The 20,044-nt window shown below is 27.4% G+C and overlaps 2 protein-coding genes across 4 annotated transcripts; one reads left to right on the top strand and one right to left on the bottom strand.

The window, feature by feature from the left end:
- Positions 1-653: 653 nt before the first annotated feature.
- On the bottom strand, positions 654-2,721 carry Pnn (desmosome associated protein-like protein pinnin). The gene has a single exon (XM_015516055.2). It carries the CDS (start codon positions 2,477-2,479, stop codon positions 1,403-1,405), a length of 1,077 nt encoding a protein of 358 aa, XP_015371541.1. The 5' UTR covers positions 2,480-2,721; the 3' UTR covers positions 654-1,402.
- A 6,957-nt stretch (positions 2,722-9,678) lies between these two features.
- On the top strand, positions 9,679-19,262 carry l(2)gl (LLGL domain-containing protein l(2)gl). 3 transcript variants are annotated; one of them, XM_089221339.1, is made up of 22 exons: positions 9,679-9,930; positions 10,096-10,273; positions 10,374-10,488; positions 10,808-10,905; positions 11,304-11,388; positions 11,474-11,571; positions 11,642-11,785; positions 11,850-11,988; positions 12,138-12,343; positions 12,401-12,558; positions 12,641-12,852; positions 12,964-13,350; positions 13,405-13,702; positions 14,486-14,642; positions 14,788-14,912; positions 14,992-15,272; positions 15,361-15,578; positions 15,639-15,853; positions 16,673-16,784; positions 16,869-17,029; positions 17,202-17,257; positions 18,619-19,262. In XM_089221339.1, exons 3-22 carry the CDS (start codon positions 10,405-10,407, stop codon positions 18,673-18,675), a joined length of 3,291 nt encoding a protein of 1,096 aa, XP_089077465.1. In that variant the 5' UTR covers positions 9,679-9,930; positions 10,096-10,273; positions 10,374-10,404; the 3' UTR covers positions 18,676-19,262. The 3 variants fall into 3 exon arrangements, with proteins under 3 accessions (XP_089077465.1, XP_089077464.1, XP_089077466.1); XM_089221338.1 differs by having other exon boundaries at positions 9,679-10,019; XM_089221340.1 differs by lacking the exon at positions 17,202-17,257 and having other exon boundaries at positions 9,680-10,019.
- Positions 19,263-20,044: the final 782 nt, after the last annotated feature.

Below are 20,044 nucleotides of genomic sequence, written 5' to 3'. Positions count from 1 at the left end.
AAACACCGGTACACTACTGCGGGTTATACAACTCCTATAACAAATATGACGGACCCCCTATGAAATAGAAAAGGAAAAATAACAAGTACCAAACAACCTAATAATTTCATATATTTTACTATTTGAGTACCCCAATACAAACAATTCTTTACAATGGAATCTAGCTATTCAGTTATGAGGATAATGTATTATGTTTCTAGTAGAATGTTTCAGGCGTGTACCCATAAAAATTTTTAGGACTACATCACTGGTTTCTACTATCTAAACCTTAATTTCAACATTTATGCGTTCATAATTCATATTGACAACATATTAACATCAGATAGTAATAAATAGGGTTGGGAATTTAATGAAATATTCAAATATGCATTATTTTTATTTATAATTCATCATTAATTGTATTGTTTAATGTCTACAAAAATGTATAATGCTTAAAATTTATATAGAAAAGTATAGAACCATTATAATTGAGAATATTTTTCAAATATTTCAGTATAGATCAACAACAACCAATTACATTGATTGTATTTATTTAGGAACTTTGCAATATTACCATTATTTTTCTCAAATCATGAAACAAACAAAAAAAATATTCAAAAACCATGACCAAACTAAATTTATGATATTTGTTGGCAGAAAGTAGGTATTTGCAATTCTCTTATTTAATTTATTTTTATGGATAAAACTAAGACAATAGGTGGCGAATGTGCATACCCTAAACTGTACCATCAATGTGCACTCAAGTAATTTAGTCTCAATAATATATGTATGTTTATTACTTAAATAGTAAATACAAAAAAAAAAAAAAAATATTATTTACCTAAGTATAAGATTAATAATTAATATATGTAGAACAATTATTAACTATGTATATATATATATATAATATGTTGTTTTTTTTATAAAAATAATACATATTAATAACATTTAGATAATTTCTGTTTATTGTTTAAAAATCAAAATGTTTTTGTCTTAGATTGGTTTGAACAACAAGCGTTTAAATCTACTTTTAAGAATTTAACTTAAATAATAACATTTAGTTAAAAGATCGTAGATTGTAGAAAGTAACGAATTAATTTAATACAGAAATTATGAGGTTTAAATTAAGGTACACAAATTAAGACAAACTCAATGAATGACTAACTAACACTTATGATAAATTACATAATATTAATTTTATACACAAGAAACTAAAATGGCATGTAAATCCATCCCAATCTTTTGTAAAATATTCAAATACCAAAATAAATAAAAGTATTTAAAAAAAAGTTTATTCTACAAATAAATGAGCTCAACTCAAGTTTGTATTAATTATTTAAAACAGTGTTGAAAGTGCTAAAACAATATTTACAATAAATACACAAAATATTGAGTTCATTATACTTGTAATTAAATATTATATTTAATCATAGTTAAAAGCTCCATTATCTTGATGTCTTTCATACTCATCTACATCAGCATCTTCTTCTTCATCAGCTACTCTTACTTCGCCATCTTCCACTCTGTCATCAAACTCCATTTGTTCATCATTAGGTTGTAACAACTTCTCAATTTGACTTTCAACCATATTCCTCTTCTTGCCCAAGATATTGCTCAAGTATGAACGCGTCTTACTCAATTTTTTTTCAGTCTTTTCGTTATGTATTTTAGGCAAGTAAAACACCGAAGGATCAAATTCAGTTTTAATAAAATTCATTGTGCAATTTATTTGGCGTTCAAATATTTCAAAATTTCTTACCAATCCCATTTTAATCTCTATATTTTTTATGTCCCTTTGTTGCTGTTTTCTTAGCATAAATAGCTCTCGCTTCTTTAAAACTAATGATTCTTTTTCTTTCAGTGCTTCTTCATCTAATCTTCTTTCAATTTTTGCTTTTTTCTCTTCTTTATCTTTTAATTGAGTTTCTTCTTTCTTAAACTTTTGTAGAGTACCTAATAACGATCCAAACATTCGTCGATTCCGTTCCTTAGTCACTTGATCTCCTTGTTGAGCAGCTAATACCTCAGTGCGAGATTTCATAATTTTAGATGACAACATAACTTGTGATTGAAGGGTTTTTTTGGGCATAGGATCTTCATCCATATCATCATCATTTTCGTATTCTTCCGCTATAGGTGTCTGATGATCATCAGTAACTATTGTCCCTAAACGATCCTTAGCTGATATCCTACCCGAATTATTTCCATTTTTGAAAATTTTTGATGATTCTGTAGGGTTAACAAAAACTTTACGATTCTGACTATCATTTCTAAAGGAAAGCTTATTATCTCGTAATCGTTTAACATCTTTCTTTATTATCTCTCTGAATTGTGGTTTTTGATCTACACCTACTTGTGGTCGTTTGTTAAATTTACCATGGTTTAAGTGATCATCAAACGTATCACGACCAGTAATTTTTTTTAACGTTTCATGTACATCACTCAACCCTTGTCGTTTCTTAACCAGGTGTTCTTGCAAACGGTCCAGTAGAGTAGTCATGATAATATTAGTAATATACTTCACAAAACAAGTAAATAAGAATGCTTTTTTTTGAAATATAATTTAATAGTCATAAATACTATATACCTTTTAGTTTTTAGAAATCAGTCAGGATGCCACACAAAAGTAATAGTTTTAAATCAAAATTAATAACTTATTTAGAAGTAAAAAAAATATATTCAATAAAATGTGACGAAAAATAAATGACTTAACCAAGTCAAATACTTAAAACGAAAACAAACTAATGATTAATGAAACTCTTTGAATAATTGCGAGTCTGTTATCATGTTTGTCAAAGCGTGTGTTTATCTATTGTTGTTATACAAACCTGCATTGAAGTGAATATTCTCGAATGAGAGGATGATATCCAAAATGTTCCGCGTTTTTTTAAATTATTATTTTTATTATTTTTTATAACGTTGATTTATATAAAACGGTATTCTTGTTTATTATTAGGTTTTTAGTGGTATAATTGGGCCAAATAAGTTCACTAAAGCAAGTCATTACTAAAAAAAAGAAATTTTTTTGTAAAATTAAGGCAATTATATAATTATGTAATTTTGACAAATTATTAAAAGTATAAGTTGATACTGAATAGTACCAAGACATTTGAATTCTATTTGAAAAACCTTCAAAATTTAAATAAATGAAATAATAGGGATAATTTTTAGTGTATGTGTAAAATTAATATCGTTTTGTAAATGATTTTGTCGCGAATTATATTTTTACGAGTAGGTATTGTTATTTTACAACATTTTATGCAACTTATTAAAAACTATATTATGTAGCAGCAATTATTTTATTTTTTTTACATATATTATATTATAAATTTTTGTTTTGGCCGAAAAGGGAATCAGTCTTTTTTTAATTTTGTCGAAAAGTGAATCGATCGAAAAGGGAAGAGTATGTTTTTGGTCGAAAACGGTCTCGCCCCAATAGATACGTGTGTACACCATGCGAGCTTTTATTCGATTAGGATTAAAATTAGGATAGAAAAAAATTTTAAGTGCATATTATGGGGTTTTTTAGTGCATAGTGCTTGCATATTAAGAGCTTTTTTAGAGCTACAAGTCCTCTGCCCTAGTAATAAGTATTAACACATCTCTAGTTCGACGACGCCACCAGACGTTCGAATATAGTAGTTCCATCTATACCCATTAAACTCAAAAATAGAGTATATACAAAATGTTTTTTTTATCATGTACAGAAAATAATAATATCAACGTTTTGTGCTGATTTCAAGAATCTACGGTTATTTCACTACTTATTTGTTTTTGAGTTACACGGTTACACCAAAAAAACAAAATCTATTATGTCAAAAACGAGCATTGAGTAAAAAATCCTCTTTTCCTTAATTGTTTTTTTTTCTCAAAACTCAAAAGTTATTAAAAGTACTGAATTTTTTTTTAGTGTCAACTAGATAGGTACTAGATCCAATTTCAGAAAACACTAACAAAGTTTAAAATCAGAGCATTATATCGACTCGACTATTTATCATGTACGCCATATACGTCAAATGGAGGTCTCAAAAAATAAAAAAAATGTTCATCGTTGTAAAATCAATACATTTATCGCCCCACTCAGAATGTAAAAAAATTTATTGTATTAATAAAAACAGTTTTAGTTCTTTGTAAAAACAATAGCAACCCAATCTTATTAGACACTAACTTAAACCATTCTACATTTTAAAATGTTGCTTGCTTCCATTTCCCTTAATGTGTGCATAGGTGTGCTACCTAATTAAGATTAATAAAAATAAAAATAACCTATACTGGTACCTGCATAGTTCATATTATATCATGTTATCGTCTCATTCGCCTCTATATAAAGATGACTTTTAAGTAAAATTCATGTTGTCGAAAAATTGATTTTAGAATTATTTTTACGTAATTTTAAATCATTACTAAACAAGTTTGAAAAAAAATTATAGTATTTACTTATTTTAAAATATCTATTTAAGATTTTAATATAATAATTAGATAATTAATTATTAACTATTCTTATATTAAATAATTATTCGTGTATATCTATTATTACTTCAAAATTCAATCAATATTTAGCAGTTTAATTTATAAATTCTTGTTTTATAATGTAAATATTTAGTGTAATCGTAATCCTATATTATTCTTACAATACCAAACGTAGAAGAATATAGAAGTTCATAAACTGTAAACATTGTATGAAATATTTATAAAACATTACTGTTTGGTGCAATATACTTGTATTATATAGGTATAATAGTGTTATAATATGTATTTATTATTTAGGTATACAATATCACAACATAATAATAAAATGAAATCGATCTATGAAGACAAAATTACTGAGAATCATCAAACTGTTTTACTGGAGGATGTTGTACGATATGTAAACAATGATTTAATTTTTAATGTATATTATTGTCTACGGTGTACCTGTAAATGTAATAGGTTTATATAATTGTATCTACAGACTACACGGTTGTCTACTTAATACTTATCTGCATAATATTTTATTTCCAAATGAAACCTTATTAGTTATTATTATTATACCAATGTCCAATACTATACTAATATCATACATTACAGATACTATATATAGCTACCTTATAAATTAAATGTTATTTTGTTTGATTGTTTATTATTCATATATTCATGTTCCACACTTTAAATTTAATATTATGTACTTTTTTGTCATCATTAGTGAATTCATTACACCATAACTGTAACCTGGACTCACTAGTCACTCCCATTTATACTTAATAAATAAATAAAAATAAATAGATGTACTAAAACTTAGAATCGTTAGCCGTTGAACTTAATGAAGATATATATATTACCAAATAATTATACACAAGTGTCAAGTACTTTAAATACCATAGGCAAAGTGTGAAAAAAACAATTAAAAGTTTTAATTAATTAGGTTTTAGGTATACTTATTAACTTAATTTTGCTACTTTTACATATTATTAATAAATAGAAATTTACAATACATGCATACTCGATGTACTCACAAATCACAATACGTAAATTCATAATGTATAATTAGATTTATTAATTGAATATATTAATATTTAACAAGATTTTAAATTGCAGTAAAAATTTAAAAATACAATTGGTTGCTTCCCCCTCCCTTAACTAACGATATTTCTAGCTAAGACATCGTTTGTTCCGTTTGTGGGTTATACCTACTATTATACGTGTCACACAGCATCAATCCACTACAGATTATAATATTTATAATGTATTCATATCAATAATATCTACACATTTAATACTTACATAAAATATTGTAATATGTTATAAATTTATAATTTACAACTTATTAACTAGTTCAAAATTCAATTGTTATACATTGAAATTTAATTAAAATGTTCTACCGTCTATTGTATGAAATTAAAAATTATGTAAATAATCAAAAAAGTAAAATCTTAAAAATGGTCACAGTTGAAAAATATTTCCGAAAAAAATCATACTTATTGTTGAAACATAATTATGTGTGTAAGCAGGGGTGGATTATAGGTATGTGGTGGCCACTGGGCGGAATGCATTGTGGGGGCCCCTTAAACATAAATAAGAAAATATATTTTTTACTTATTAAATAACATTTATTATCATATTTAGTATACTACTATAGTAGTAACAATTAACTACTTATTTAATTATAAAAACAAAAAACAATCAAATCAAGTATAACTATATAAAGTATAAAATAAAGTAATATCATCATAATGCCAGGTAATTAAAATTAAATGCCTGGAACTTTTCTTAATTTTATTTGTACAAACTTATCAATAACGTTTTGTAAATCAACACCGATTACGGATGGCATAAAAACCTATCTTATCTAGATTCTTAGACACCGTTCATTGTCAACTAACACGAATACATCTATTATTACAGTTAGTAAAATTAAATTTTTTAAATGGTCAATATTATTTAATTGCATTATGTGTAAACATGAGTATTTAATATATAAATAAAATACTTTTTCTGTATCCTAATTTAAATATCATAACATTGGTGGGGCTCTGAATTTGTGGGAGCCCCTGGGCTGCAGCCCACTCAGCCCTCCTCTAAATCTAGCCCTGTGTGTAAGTGTGTTTACGATTAATATAATTTCACTGTATTATATTTTAATAATATATTGTAGAAGATCTATAGAAGTATTTTATTAAAAGGATAATTAATTAATTATATGTATCGCATATATTTCAATATCTATTATACATTCATCCGATTTAGTCTTCGATAACTTGCATTTAAATCATACTCATTATAGTAATTACTAATTACAATACCCACACATAATATAATACTTAATACCTACACAATACAGTAATAATACACATATACGTATATACGATATACATATTAAATATTTTTGATGTAAGTATTAGGTACCTTCCTATTACATAATAATTATATTATGGGGTATAAATTTGCAAAATATACATGTACGTATTACATTTTAAACCATAGTATATGCATAGAGTATATATTATACTTAATTAGATATTTGACAGTTAGTATATAAGTATATTATACAATGTGTATACATATTATATATGTGCATAACGTATTGATTTAGGTATATAGTACATACTATGTAATATGTACCTATATATATTAATAAGGCAAATAAGTTATATGGTAATTATGTATATAGCAATTTGCCAAGACAACGTATATTGTCTAATTAAACATATAGACGATTAGGGCTTCTCTATTTTAAGATAGTGCATGAAACGAGGTATAAATGTATACCGTATAAGCAAATAAAACTGTTCCGTAATATTATGTCGTGTAAATATCAACATATGAAACCTTTGGGCTTCTTTCAGTTCATTTTAAAATTTAGCTTATTATTGTGTAGGTAGGTACGTGTATTAAATTCCAAAAGGTATATACTTGCGGTAGATAGAGTTTAGTGGGGTCTAATAAGCCTGGGGTCAGTAATACGACTTTTTTCTATTATTTATACGTTATACCATTGATTATAAATATATATTTATAATCAATGGTTATACCAAATAATAATTTGGATAAATACAGCTGAAAATTAATGGTTTTGATTAAATTCCGTATGGCTTAATGGCTACACAGTTTTGAATTTAAAATTATTTCTATTGTACATAGATATACCTATAAAACTTAAAGCTCAAAACTAGGTACCCACCTATATCTAAAACCGTAAAATATTTCGTCTGAAGATTACCTATAGTGATTTAATACCATATTTAATATGACATAATGTGTAATTGGAACATACGAGTAATTATTAATAACAATAATAACAATAGGTACTGCAGAATATAATATTATATATTTTCAAAAAATAAAAATAAATCTACCTACTCCTACTGATTTTGTAAGTTTTCAAAATTATAGATGAATACAATATAAATATATTATAATATATAAATTTTAGAGTATTGAATCATAAAATATAAGCGACAAGCATATTAAGTAAAATATATTTAAATATCTACGAGCGCCTACAATACAGGCTACATTGACTATAAATAATCATGTATTATTTTGTAGCTAAATATTAAAATAATAAAACTATAGTCACGGACCACTGTATATTACTCGTAGAATTGTAGGTTTAACTCTGATCATTTTTATAATAATGGAGTTCATTTCAGAAATAGTAGGTTTCTTATGAGTATCTATCGATAGATCGTCTGTTCGAACTTGGACGATGCACTCTTATTTGGCACAATTGTACCTATCGGATATACCTTTACCTGTATATTGTATATACTACCTAGATATATTATTATACAATAAGAGTAAAACATGAAAATAAAAATAAAATAATAATATTCTTGTAACGAATGCTGAAATGGAGGGGGTACTATATATAGATTATAACAGGCAATATATAGGTATAGATGTATACACTATACAGTCACTGTTACATATTTTTACTATTATTATATTTTACCAGTGATCGTGGGTCTCGTCTAATTCGTTAAAACATATATATATATTATATATTATATACAGCCATATCGAGCATATAGGTATATATTAGGTACAGACGGTACAGTAAAATCGTGCCTATACACAATGACAATACTTGTACACGCATCACAACCTGTCCGAGGTCTTATAAACGCAATACGTGTGTACTCGTCACGTTATTATATGTATTATTTTATATAACACATTACACATCATAGGTACCCATACATCGCACAAATAATATCATACTTTATACACATAATATATAGCCTCGTATATATTCACACAGTTACACATACACACATATATATATATATTATTTATATTTATTTATAATACCTGTATACGTGTATATGAATATAAACCGACTAAATCGTATACATATTATTATATATTATATATTTTTGTCAAGACCCGGACTGTTTGGCGGCTGCGGTACGGTTAGTTACTGTATAGTATAATGTATAAGCAACCATAGCGGAACGAACACGGGGCAATATACATAATATAGTACATAGGTATATACAGAGCGATTCTTTTGCGATATAGTAATAATTTTCTGGGTGAATGTATTATGTATATTGTGGTGAGAAGATATTGAAAAATAGGATCTAACAAATGTCAACTTATGCGCCTTCGTCAAAATCTACTGCAGCAGTAGCTATAAATATACCTACCTGGAATGATATTCTGTTTCAGGGGACCCATGTAACAAAATAAATTGATGTGTTCTCGTCGTTTTAAAAGATTAAAACTAAAACAACTTTAAACGACGTGCCTGAACGGAAATACAATTTTTTTCAAATACAACAAACGTCAGTGAAGGCATTGTGATGACTTCAAATTTTATATATAAAAAAAAAAAAACACAATTTACCGGGAAAAAGGTTTGGTTATCAGTTTGCATAAAGAATCACCTTGTATAAAGTGAACCCAATTAACATAATATTATTGTCTGTATAATTTATTAATATACGCGGGCGTGTGCGTAATTCTCTTTAATATTAGCCGTATACCCATGACCACTACAACCGCACGACGTCATATAGGTGGAGGCGGACGTCGTCGAGAAATCAACGTCGCACCTCACGCAGGCCCAGGGGTCTTCAACCTCCTTGTAACGCGTGGTGGGGAGGTTGTTGAACCACATAATATAAAGAAAACGGACAGAGAGAGAGAGAGAGAAAGAGAGATGTGGACAAAAACGACACAAGTCACAAAATATACACAATAATTATTATTGCGCGTGTGTGCCGTGTGTTGCACTGTTGCGGTGGGGAGCTGATAGCCGCCGATTTTGTGTTTTCATTTCGTTGGCTCCAGAGTAAAGTTCTGGTCGTCTGGTCAGAAGGAACCAAACGGTTCTCGAGATTCGCTCGTACCAGCCGCGCCTCGCTCACAGCAGCTGCACTCGTCGTCGGTAGTCGTAGTTGTGTTGTGACTTGTGTGACTTTTGATATTATGTCCGGACGGGAAACGACTGCGGAGGACCAGTCTCAGGTAAAATCGACAGCGAACAACCGGCGCGCGTACATCGGTACCAGGTTACCTGGTATTCGTTTCAGCTGAACACAGTCGACGTGTACGGTGTAAGTGGCGCGCGCCGCACGATATTCTGTTATCGTCCAAGTCGTAATCTTATAAATTATAATCGTGTTTGAACAGGCCTACCGAGCACCGACATCAGCATTCAGCAGTTGTAGTGACAGAAGTCTGTTCACTGTTGTAGCGGTGCAATTTGTTGACGGTCTTGGTGACTGCTAAAAATTCATGTTTCCCGACGATGCCAGTGTATAGGTATTGTTGAACTCATTGATAGCGAACCCCGGCGACAGAATACAGGGTAAGTTCACCAAACATCTGGTATTTATCCATGTACCCGTCGACAGACGTCACCAACAGTGTTTTTGACATATCAATATATCATCCCTTCTTTTGCTTAGGATCAAGGAAGTACCATTGTCCGTTACCAATATGCTCAAATTCATCCGAGGCAAAGGCCAACAGCCCTCAGTTGAGAGGCAGAAGATACAAAAAGACTTGTTTGCCTTCAGGAGGGTAATTATTACACTACTGACTATTTCAATTTTTTGAAGTTTGTTTAGTACTTAACAATAAGCAATGTGCTTTGTGTAAACTCGTTATTATCTATTTTCAATGCCTAATTTTTACTGATAATTAACTATGTTGAATCCCGAATGGTGATGTTAAACTGAACATTATTTTAAGATTGATTCATTACTAACTATTCTCAAAATGTTAAAATTATTTTAAACCAATAATAAACATTTTATGACAGAAATATAACAATTTGAATTCAGTCATTATTAAACTATTATTTTAAATTAACATTAACTATATATAATTTATATTTCAGACTCTACAGTATGGGTTTCCAAATAAACCAACAGCTCTTTCATGGGACCCATTATTACGTATTATGGCAATTGGAACTTCAACTGGATCAATTAAAGTGTATCCTTTTACTTAAATGTCTTAATTAATTCTGAAAACTTGCCATTTACTTATGTCTTAGAGCAGTGGTTCTTAACTAGGCTTCCGCAAAAGCTTAAAATCGCAAGAGAGAGAGACCGCTGGCGGCCTGTACTCTAAAGATAATTTTTAAAGGGGTTCCGCATGAAAAAAATATCATTATTTGGTGTTCCGTGGTATCAAAAAGGTTGAGAAATACTGTCTTAGAGCACCAAATTACACACACAATTTTTGTGTATTATAATGTACTTTATACCCAATGAATAAATTTGAGTTTAGTATAATTTACATTTTTATACGATGCGGGTATCATTGTACTTTTATAAATGATATAAAATGCAATCCTTTCAAACATATTTTTCTTAACAAAATGTACATAGGTTGGGTAAGACTGGTGTTGAATTCTATGGTCATTTACCATGTTCCGATCATGCAATTACAAAGTTAATATTTGTACCAAACCAAGTAACTATTCTACAAATATTTTGATATTAAGATTATTAAATTAAATAAAAATGATAATGAATATGATATAAAACAATTTATTCAGGGTCGTTTGGTGTCATTGTCAGATGACAATAGTCTTCATTACTGGGAAATAAATGACACGGCCATTGATGAAGTTCAATCATACTTATTAGAGGGAAAGTGGGTGTTGAAATTGTTTTCATTTTTTAAATTAATTCAATTGATAATTTAAATATGAAATGGTTTGTAGGCTTAAACAAATATCATCTATATGCTTGGAATCTAGTTGTGAAAACTTATTACTTGGAACTGAAGGAGGAAATATATTTTTTATTGATTTGTCAACATTTGAATTGTCAGATAATATAATTTACCAAGATGTAGTTATGCAGAAGTATGTAAAATGAACTATTAGCATATTTAAAATGTTATTATGTTTTATTATAAATTGTGTTTAGAGTTTCAGATGAGTATAAAAAGAATCCTGGTGCAGTTGAAGTAATAGCAGAACAACCAGGAAATCCAAATCATATTTTGATAGCCTATAGTCGAGGACTAATTGTTTTATGGGATCGCTTAAATGCAGTTGCTGTAAAAGTAAGAAAATATACTTAATTTTATTAGTTCTATATTAAATTAGTATGTATCACGAAAACTAAATTAAGATTTTATGTTTACGTACTAACATTATACAATATAATAGGTATATTATTTATTTGTTCCTTTTCTACTTTTTTTTTTTTTAGACATTTGTAAGTAGTCAACAAGTAGAAAGTGTATGTTGGGAAGAAAATGGGGAAAGTTTTTATTCCTCTCATAATGATGGATCTGTAACACTTTGGAAAATAAGTGAAACATCTGATGAAAATGAAAATACAAAGACAATTTATGGCCCATTTCCGTGCAAACCCATTACTAAAATAGTTTGCCAACAATCTGCTCAAGACCTCAAGTATATAAATTAATTAAAATTATTATAATTTAATATTAATGATTTATTTTTTATTAGCGAACAATTACTAATATTTTCTGGTGGTATGCCACGGGCATGCTATGGTGATCGCCATGCAGTTACTGTTCGATTGGGAATTTCTAAACATGTAGCTTTTGAGCTTACTTCAAAAGTTATTGATTTTTTCACAACTACTGCTTCAGTCGATGAAAAAGGTAATTGCAAGAGTACTATAAAAAAACTCTAAAATCAGTTTAACTTTTTTAATTATAAATTAAATGTTAACATTTATTTTAGGCTGTAGCTTCCTTATTATTCTGGCTGAAGAAGAAATAGTCTGTATTGATTTATCTACTGAAGATTGGCCATTAGTTCAATTACCTTATCTAGTTTCTATCCATGCAAGCGCTATCACGTTTACTACTTTTGTTTCTGATTTAAATGAAGATCTTTGGAACAATTTAATTGCTGTTGGAAACTTACAAAATGAGAATAACTTTTCTTCAAATGTCAGTCTAAATTCATTTTTAACAGTTTTAGTCAATATTTAAAATTTTATTTATTATTTTATCATCAAATATTTACTTATGTTGAATAACATTTAAAATTAATATTGTTAGGAATGGCCAGTAGATGGCGGCGAAGCAAATATTGAAGATGAACAAAGTAGAGATCTTTTAATAACTGGCCATGAAGATGGTTCTGTAAAATTGTGGGTTGCAAATTCAACTCCATTATTACCAATACATGTATTTAAATCATCATGGGTGTTAGTTGGTGATGATGCAGATAACCGTTCCAGTAATAGTGTAGCTCCAGAAGAAGATGAAGAAGAGTGGCCACCATTTAGGAAAGTTGGAAATTTTGATCCTTATTCTGATGATCCTCGATTAGCAATTAAAAAAGTTATTCTTTGTCCTCGAACTGCAACAATGATTGTTGCTGGTACAGCTGGCCATGTTATAATTGCCAAATTTAATGATCAGCCATCTTCTAATGAAATAAAGGTAAATATTTTCAGTTGTATTTTATTGAAAATGAATTAATATTTTGTTATCCAGGCTGTTCAAATGAATGTCGTTGGGGAAAGTTTTGTGTGGAAAGGTCATGAACGTTTAAGTTTAAAACAGACTGGAGATGAAGCTAATAATAATAATGGAAAAAACATGACTTGTCTTACATTTAAAGCTGGATTTCAACCTTCATCTGTTTTACAAGTATACCCTCCTGCATCAATTACAGCTGTTGCTTTACATTCCAATTGGTCTTTGGTTGCTGCTGGTACTGCTCATGGCTTAGTACTTTATGACTATTATCGACAAGCTCCTGTTTTAACAAAATGCACTTTAAATCCCAATGGTAATAATTATTATGTATTATATACCATACCTAAGTAAATATATACTTTAAATGTGTTGTAGGTATTTGTTTATTGAATGACCTACTGTAATTAGTATTGGTTTAATATTTTTTGTCAAATTAAAAATCATAGAAGTATGTTTTTAATTAATTAGTAATACAAATATAAAGAGATATAGTATTACATTTAATAATGTCAAAATAAGTTTTAAAAAAATATTTGGATATTGATTAGGTACTTATTATAGCAATATATAAAGATTATTCAAAAAATTATTTCACTATACCAATTTTTGTTTTATTTTAAGAGATGCCACACCTGCATGTGTTGTTTTTGTCTTAAAAGTGTGTAACAGCAAATTGTACGCTCAGTTGTTCCAATTTAGCTCCATTAGTTTGAAATTTAAATTGAATTGACCTCTTATAAAAATTAAAGGTAACATTATTATCTAGGTTATATTCTTATTGTATTTTAATTTTAAAGTGAGTTATGAGTATTTATAAAATTGTAAATTGTTTGTATATCTTTAAATACTGATGTTACGCACATGTAAGACGGAAACAACACACATGTGGATGTGGCGTCCTCTTAAAAAGAAATGTTAAGCTTATCACTTATTGTGTATCATTTGAAATAATTTAAAACAATGTATTATGCTTGTTAATAGATCCGTATCAAAACATTGTCTGTACTTAATTAGTTGATCGTCTTGGTGGCACATATTGAACATATACTGTGTGTCATAAAATATAATAGTTTTTGTTTTATGTTTTTAAATTTAGATTTGTCCACTGCTGGAGATACTCCTATTTCTAGGAGAAAATCGTTTAAAAAGTCATTAAGGGAGTCATTTAGAAGACTGCGAAAAGGAAGAAATTCTACCAGAATAGTAAATGATAAAAGAGGAACAAGCATTACACCGGACAAAAAACGAGAAAAGTTTGTACTTTTAATTTTATGTTATATGAAATACATTTATTATAAGTTATTATAATAATATATAATATATAATTATATAATTATTATAAGTTATAATTTTATTCTTGATCAAAAAAAAAAAAAAATAACAATAATAATAATTTAGTACTGGACCAATATCTCCAATGGAAGCACGACCTGTTGAACGAGCAATTGAAGCCAGACCAGTTGATGATGCATTGGGAAGTATGGTTCGTTGTTTGAGTTTTACAAAAACATTTATTGTTACAGGTAATTTATTTAAATAATAAGTCCAATTTTCAATTATTATGGACAAACATTTTAACATATTTATTATTTACTAATTTAGCTTCACATATTACTCCAACAATGTGGGCTGGTACCAACAATGGTTCTGTGTATATTTTTACTATTAGTATACCTCCAAATGATAAACGAAAAGAAAGAAGAGTCACTGCACAACTAGGAAAAGAAGTTCAGTTAAAACATCGTGCACCTGTTATTGGGATAACTGTGATTGATGCAGACAATCGTTCAGTCACTGAAGTTCAAGAAAATAGCACTCCGGGTAAACCTTTAGATATATGTGGTCCTCACAAAGTCATTATTGCATCGGAAGAACAATTTAAGGTAATATTTTTAAATATGGATATATATATACTATGTATGACAAATAATCATTAAATATAGTTTTAATTTGTTTGATCTATTGTTTTAGATATTTTCCTTGCCTAATTTAAAACCTGTATGCAAACTTAAACTAACTGCAGCTGAAGGTGCACGAGTTCGCCGAATGTCAATGGCCTATTTTAAGACAAGTGATTATGCAGAAAGCTGTCTTCTTTGTTTAACTAATTTAGGTGAAGTAATAGTACTTAGTGTACCAGATCTTCGAAGACAAATACATGCTGCAGTTATTCGTAGAGAAGATATTAAGTATATTGCTCAATAATTATATTAGTGCGTATTCAAACTAATTACATATTCGGTTTATAGCGGTATTTCAAGTTTAGCATTCACCCGTTATGGTGAAGCTTTATATTTACATTCAAGTAGTGAACTGCAACGAATTTCAGTATCTGCTACTAGTGTCACTCAAGTTGATTGTTCTTTGAATTTACCTACTAGAGATCGTCCATCAAATAGTCGTTCTATTACCCCTATTAATGGTTACACTGATGACGAACAAGACGATTTTCCAAAAGTAAATGGTATGTATTATAAAAAAAACATCTGTCATACAATATCTATCTTAACGATAATTAGTCCATTCTATAAAACACAGTCTTTTGTATTGTTATTTTTAGTTCAAATTTGGACAAAATTACATCTTAAGTAATTAAGCATAACAATTTTAGTTATATTGTTGGATTTGATAAATATTATTTGTGGGTACTTAAAACTTTTAAAGTATATTATTATGCACCAGTATGATAATATGTAAATAATATAAAATATCCTAGGTACAACCGTCTCCACTCAAAATCATTTTTCATCTACAATGATATTATATTGAATTCAAATTTAACACCATATAATATCTATTACAGTTACCCATTTGGCCACTTGCAACCTAGTAGAGCATTACCCCCTCAGCTGCTTTTTTTGTTTGATATTACTATTTATTATCACATACCAGAAAATCATTGTTGTTGGGTATAAACATTATAAATGTAAAAAATTACCAAAATCTAAATCAAATATTATCTAGCTTATCATACATAGAGTATACTGTAAATGTAGGTACATTTAATTAATGTTATATCATCTAGTTTTTTCATTTCAGCTGTGTAAATTTTAATTTGTTAGTAAACACTTAATGAATGTCCACAAACCTTTTGTATTGTCTATAAATAGCCCTATATCTGAATAGTTTACTAGTTGTCAACTAGACAATTTTTACAACTGGAGAATTATACAATGATATATTATTGAATTCAAATTTAATATCATCCATTATAGTGATCCTCTTGTAACCTACTGTACAGCAGAGTGACATCCACTTACGCACTTTTTTTTTTATATTGTAGGATTAACAAATGGTACTCAAGAAAATTGTGATAGTAATTCACAATTAAACAATAGCAATGATCTCTCAGTCGGTGATATTACCATAGACTCCATCAAAGACCATTTGGGAAGGTAAGGAAATATTGTAATATATAAATTCTATCATATGTGCTTGTTTAAATATATTAATTATTTAATATTTATGATTATTTATAGTTCAAATACTAATCTAAATGTCACATCAACATCAAATAATCTTGATGTTAATAATCATCAGAAAACGGTCACTAAACATGAATTGTCATCTACTACTACAACCACTGTAAAAACGTCAAATTCTACTACAGTTATTACTAATGAAACCATCACGGTTGATAGTGAGTACATTTCTGTAATTTTATATTTATGTTTTAATTACCTAAAATCGATCAGAATTAAATTAAAATATGAATTATATTTTGATATAGCTTTTAGTTTTTGTTGTGTATTTTTATTTAAATCGTTATGTAGTTTAGTATTCGCACCTAAATAGTTTTTTTCGTTTGTCAGATATATCCACAAGTTTAGTTGTAGAAGATGATCCACCGACACAGTCCAAATTTGAGGTTAGCCAGCCCTAAAAGATATATGGCTATGTGATGGCTAATAAGTTTAATCACACTTCTAATTTTCACTTCTGTATGTGATTAGCAGATTAGACAACCTTCTTAAATTGTCTGAATTTATGCGCTCATCCAAAATTGCTCTTTGCTAATTTCTGCTACATACTTAGTCCAGCTTACTAGTAGTATCAAAATACTATTAACTGTAATCAATTTAATATATATTTTAAATGAAGAAGAGGTGGATAATTGGTGTGGGTGATCATTTAACAGTTCTTTAATTTTATTTGACAAGGAATAAGGATTATGGTTGTTATTTGTTATCTAAAAATATGTCTATATTTTAATGTTAATAAATGTTTAAAAATCTCATAATATTTAATTATTTTTCTAATTATATTTGGTGTAAGGGAGACTAAAAATGTACATACAAAAATTATATGATATAATATTAAAATATAAAATATATTTTTAACATAATACAGTCAAGGCTCGGGGCTTAAAGAACTTAAAATCATCAAAATAAGTGCTTAATATGCTCTTAAAAACATAAATTTTTATCAAAAAACTAAAAAATTCGAACAAAATAAAAATAAATCTTTATCTTTATATTATAAAATATATTAAACTTCACTTTCGAGACTTTAAGGATTTTATGGATTTTTTGAAAAATGAAATGTAAACAATATTTATAATAGTTGAAATCATTATAAAAACTTAGAAATACTGGTCAAATAATCAGAAAAACTGGAAATAATTTTATTATAATATTTGAAAAATCGCTGAAACAAGCGAAAAAAAAGCACTTTCAAACTTCATAATTAAACGTATTATAACATGGCATACACTTTCATAGCATTATGCTACATTTTAAGTCAATCCTTAAAAATTAGCAAGTACTTTAAGTCCTGAGCCCTGATCATAATATTTATGTATACAATTTAATAATTAATCATACTTATGCAAAAGGCAAATTGTAAGGTATTCGTGAAATTTAATTGTTATGGTTCAGTACTTTATTTCTAATTTCATAGTGCACAAAGTTTTACTAATAATTTAAAGTAGACCACTTAAGATTCTTTTTTTTTACTGTATAAAATTTATTATGGGATACCTTGAACATATTTTTTTTAAATTAAATATGATATATTAATTATTTATATATTTACAATTCTGTCGTGTAAAATATAATGGACAACTAATACAGTTATAATTTTTATTTTTTTCATAAAATATATCAATATATTAACTTAGATTTTAATCTATGTAGAGGCTTTTCTTTTCTTATTTTTGCTTAAATAATATTTATTATATTTGTGTGTTTTGATGTATATTGTATATATAATGTTTTTTTTTTTTTCTAGATACATAGAGCTCCTTTAGCTCTTATGGAAGACCTAGAAGTAGAGACAGCTGCATAATGTGATAACTAATGATGGGTGCAATTGACACTACATTAAATCAATGTTGACATAATTCACGTCATATATTTTGATAAGTTTAAAGTCTTAATATTAATTTTAGTTATTTACTACTAACGAAGATACAAATTGATTAATATGACTCAAAATTTATGTTGTACCTGTTATTCAGGTAACATTCTGACATGGCTATCACGTCTTTTTATATTTTTTTACACTTACTAATTTATAACATAATAATGGCACTTCACCATTCCTAATACAAATTTATTAATGGTGCCTTAGTTAAGCAATAAAGATAATAGGCACTATTTAAAAAATAATAAATGCTATTTAATGATGAATTTTATTAAGTTTCAATTTTGATAAAATTTATCATCTTTTTGTTGTGTATTTAAATGTTATTCTATTTTGTCGTAATATCACTAAATTCAATATATTTTTAAACTCCTTTAATTGTATTACATTTATATGTTAATTATTATTGATAATGGTTGTACATAAAATCATATTTATACTTATTTAATTCATACTAAAAATGTATAACTATTTTCAAATGAAATGTCTTTATTTTTTATGTGCTATTATTACTTAATAGTTTTATAAACTAATGAAATATTGTATTTTTATATTACAATATGATAAAAATTTACTTCAAAAACATTCCTTTTATGTATTTATTAAAAAATTAAATTATTGTTAAATTATCCATTATTTAATTTGTTTTCTCGGTTCATCAATTTGCAGTGTTTCTAATTTAATTTGAATTTTTTCTTTATGATATGTTGTAAAAAATGTAATATAAAGTTAAGATCTCTTATAATATTGTGAAATTTTCTATTTATATTTTTTTTCTTAGTGACAAATTTTATTTGTATATACTTTAGTCAATTAAATTATTTATTATTATTTTTATACTTAACTAATATTTTAAACTAAATTGTATTTTATGTCATAGATCAGCTTATATGTGTTTTAATTTTTTATGTAAAAGATTCCATATGCCATTTTTGGCTAAAATACCATTTATTATTAACTTTTATATATGCCTAATATTATATTAATATATATTTTTACATGATTTTTATATTGATTAATTTATATTACGTCTTTTATTTGTTAATTTTTATATGTATGAATTACCTTGTAATTGCTTGAAACATTCACTTAATTGTATATCTTAGATAAATCTATCCGGCCCTTAAACTAGGATAAATAAAATACTATATAAAGCTTATTAACTAAAACATTTTTCGTCAAAAATGTAAAAGGTGATGGTTTGTACTATAGGTTTAATATTAATAGTTTTTAAAACATGATTTGTATTTAAAAACAAATTTTATATAACCCATATACTTTGTAAACATCA

The sequence above is a fragment of the Diuraphis noxia genome, unplaced genomic scaffold, assembly GCF_037042655.1.
Source record: "Diuraphis noxia isolate RWA-SAM2 unplaced genomic scaffold, SU_Dnox_SAM2 contig0002, whole genome shotgun sequence".
NCBI classification, from domain to species: Eukaryota; Metazoa; Arthropoda; class Insecta; order Hemiptera; family Aphididae; genus Diuraphis; species Diuraphis noxia.
The sequence above is the reverse complement of the archived record's forward strand: the minus strand, read 5'-3'. Positions and strand labels throughout refer to the sequence as shown.